The 2,473-nt window shown below is 46.9% G+C and overlaps 1 protein-coding gene across 2 annotated transcripts in view; it reads left to right on the top strand.

Annotated features, from left to right (window-relative positions):
• The window catches only part of YPEL1 (yippee-like 1 (Drosophila)), a 40,295-nt gene that overhangs the window by 17,148 nt on the left and 20,674 nt on the right, over positions 1-2,473 (top strand). The window contains exon 2 of one of the 2 annotated variants that reach the window (XM_011987352.1): positions 1,718-1,998. In XM_011987352.1, coding sequence (XP_011842742.1) covers positions 1,882-1,998 — 117 coding nt within the window. In that variant the 5' untranslated portion in view covers positions 1,718-1,881. Of the gene's footprint in view, positions 1-1,717; positions 1,999-2,473 lie in introns of those variants that run through there. The other variant, XM_011987353.1, reaches the window with a different exon arrangement.

Here is a 2,473-nt window from a genome sequence, read left to right as displayed (position 1 = left end):
AGTAGCTGGGACTACAGGCGCCCGCCACCACGCCTGGCTAATTTTTTGTATTTTTAGTAGAGACAGGGTTTCACCGTATTAGCCAGGATGGTCCCGATCTCCTGACTTTGTGATTCACCCACCTTGGCCTCCCAAAGTGCTGCAATTACAGGCATGAGCCACTGTGCCCGGCCCACGCCTGGCCCTTTATCCATTTTTTTAACCAGTTTGTTTGTTTTGCTGAGTTGTAGGAGTTTTTTTGTGTTTTGTTTTTTGACATATTCCAATAACTAGGATGGAGAATATAGATATATGGAGAATATGTATAGAGAGAAAATAGAATATATGTGTTCTAGATATTAATACCTTATCAGGTATATGATTTTAAAATACTTTCCCTCATTCTCTGGGTTGCCTCTGTTGATAGTATCCTTTGAAGCACAAAAGTTTTTATTTATTAGTTTAGAGACAGGGTTTCACTCTGTTGCTTAGGCTGGAGTGCAGTTGGACGATCTCAACCCATTTCAGCCTCAACTTCCCAGGCTCAAGCCATCCTCCCCCCTCAGCTGTCCCAAGTAGCTGGGACCACAGGCACAGGGACCACACCCTGCTAATTTTGTGTATTTTTAGTTGAGATGAGGTATTTCTTTGTTACCCAGGCTGGTTTTGAGCTCCTGGGCTCCAGTGGTCCACCCACCTCAGCCTCCCAAAGTGCTGGGACCACAGGTGTGAGCGCTGCATCGAGTCAAAAGTTGTACATTTTCACGAAGTCTAATGTGTCTATTTTTCTTTTGCTGCCCCTGCTTTTGGTATCGCATCCAAGAGATCATTGCCAAATCCAGTGTCATGAAGCTTTTCCCCTGTGTTTCCTTCTAAGAGTTTTATAGTCTTAGCTCTCACAGTTAGGTCTTTTATTTCGAGTTAATTTGTGTACGGTGTTAGGTAGGAGTCCAGCTTTATATTTTTGCAGGCGGACATCCAGTTGTTGTGACACCATTTGTTGAAAGACTGTCCTTTCCCCATCGAATGGTCTTGACACCCTTGTTGAAGATCATTTGACCATACATGAGGGTTTATTTCAGGACTGGAATTTCTTAAAGATTAAATAATACTGGACCCATCCCTCACATTCCTCAGTGTCCTAGTGCCCTGCATGGTGAGTTCCCAGATTCGGGGTGGGGTGCATCCGGCCCTGCCACTGGGCCCGCTCACTAGAAGTCTTGGTTCCGCCTCTTCTTTCATGTTTCCCAAAGGCAAACCTGGTATAAGAAGAATTTGAATCAATGTTTTTCTCAAATTATTTGCATGTAAAAGGAGTTCACTTTTTCACTTCCAACTTCATGTAAAGTGGTTAAGCAGTGGCATGGGCTCAGTGTTCATTTTGTCTACAATTGATACTAAAGAGTTGGATCTTGATAGACGCAGTGGCGCTTGTAATCCCAGCACTTTGGGAGGCCGGGCGTGGTGGCGTGTTCCTGTAGTCCCAGCTACTCGGAGGCTGAGGCAGGAGAATCGCTTGAACCCAGGAGGAGGAGGTTGCAGTGACCTGAGATTGCGCCACTGCATTCCAGCCTGCGCAGTGGAGCGAGCCTTCATCTCAAAAAAAAAAGATCTTTAACTTCCAGTCCTGCCGCCCCCGCCCCCCGCGTGTTTGCTTCGCAATGCATGAATCCCGTACGTGCCTCCTTCACACGCATGTTCTCTCTGTAACCCACCACTTTGTCTGATTGGTTGACAGGTTACGTTTTTCTCTCGTCCCAGCTGTGTGGACAGGGCCACACGCCCTCCTGGACAACGACGGCTCTTGCGTGCATTTTCCAGTGTTTCTTTTGTCAGAGAGGCCAGCAGAGCCGCGGTTCTTCCAGAACCAGCCCTGAGCTGAGTGAGGAGTGCCCAGGAGAGATGGTGAAAATGACAAAGTCCAAAACTTTCCAAGCGTATCTGCCGAATTGTCACCGAACGTACAGCTGCATCCACTGCAGAGCACACCTGGCCAATCATGATGAGCTCATCTCCAAGGCAAGTGGCTTATGCCAAAAAACTGATAGCACAATGATTATTTGTTGTTGTGGTACCTACTTAGTGGAAGAATATTTAAGCATCACATGACTTCCTGAGTGTGCTGTGTCCTGAACGTCTAGAGCCTTCTAGGCAGTGTTGGTGAGCATTTTGTGCATGGTTAACTGTGGCTATGCCACGATCTCAGATGTGATCCTGGCATGGTGGGTGGGTTTCCAGGGCCAGGCAGCTGGGACTGCCAGGATCACGAGCGGCAAGGTGAATCACTTGTTTCTCAGAGCAGAAAACCAGAGAGGACTGAATGAGCAAAAGAAGTCTAGAAAAATCTGTGGAAATAGTTTAATAATAAGGGTATTAAGAAAAAAAATTTTTTTTTTTTTTTGAGATGGAGTCTTGCTCTGTTGCCCAGGCTGGAGTGCAGTGGCCGGATCTCAGCTCACTGCAAGCTCCGCCTCCCGGGTTCACGCCATTCTCC

This window comes from Mandrillus leucophaeus, unplaced genomic scaffold (assembly GCF_000951045.1).
Source record: "Mandrillus leucophaeus isolate KB7577 unplaced genomic scaffold, Mleu.le_1.0 Scaffold308, whole genome shotgun sequence".
Lineage (NCBI taxonomy): Eukaryota > Metazoa > Chordata > Mammalia > Primates > Cercopithecidae > Mandrillus > Mandrillus leucophaeus.
Note: the sequence above shows the minus strand (reverse complement) of the source record. Positions and strands in the feature narration are given on the sequence as shown.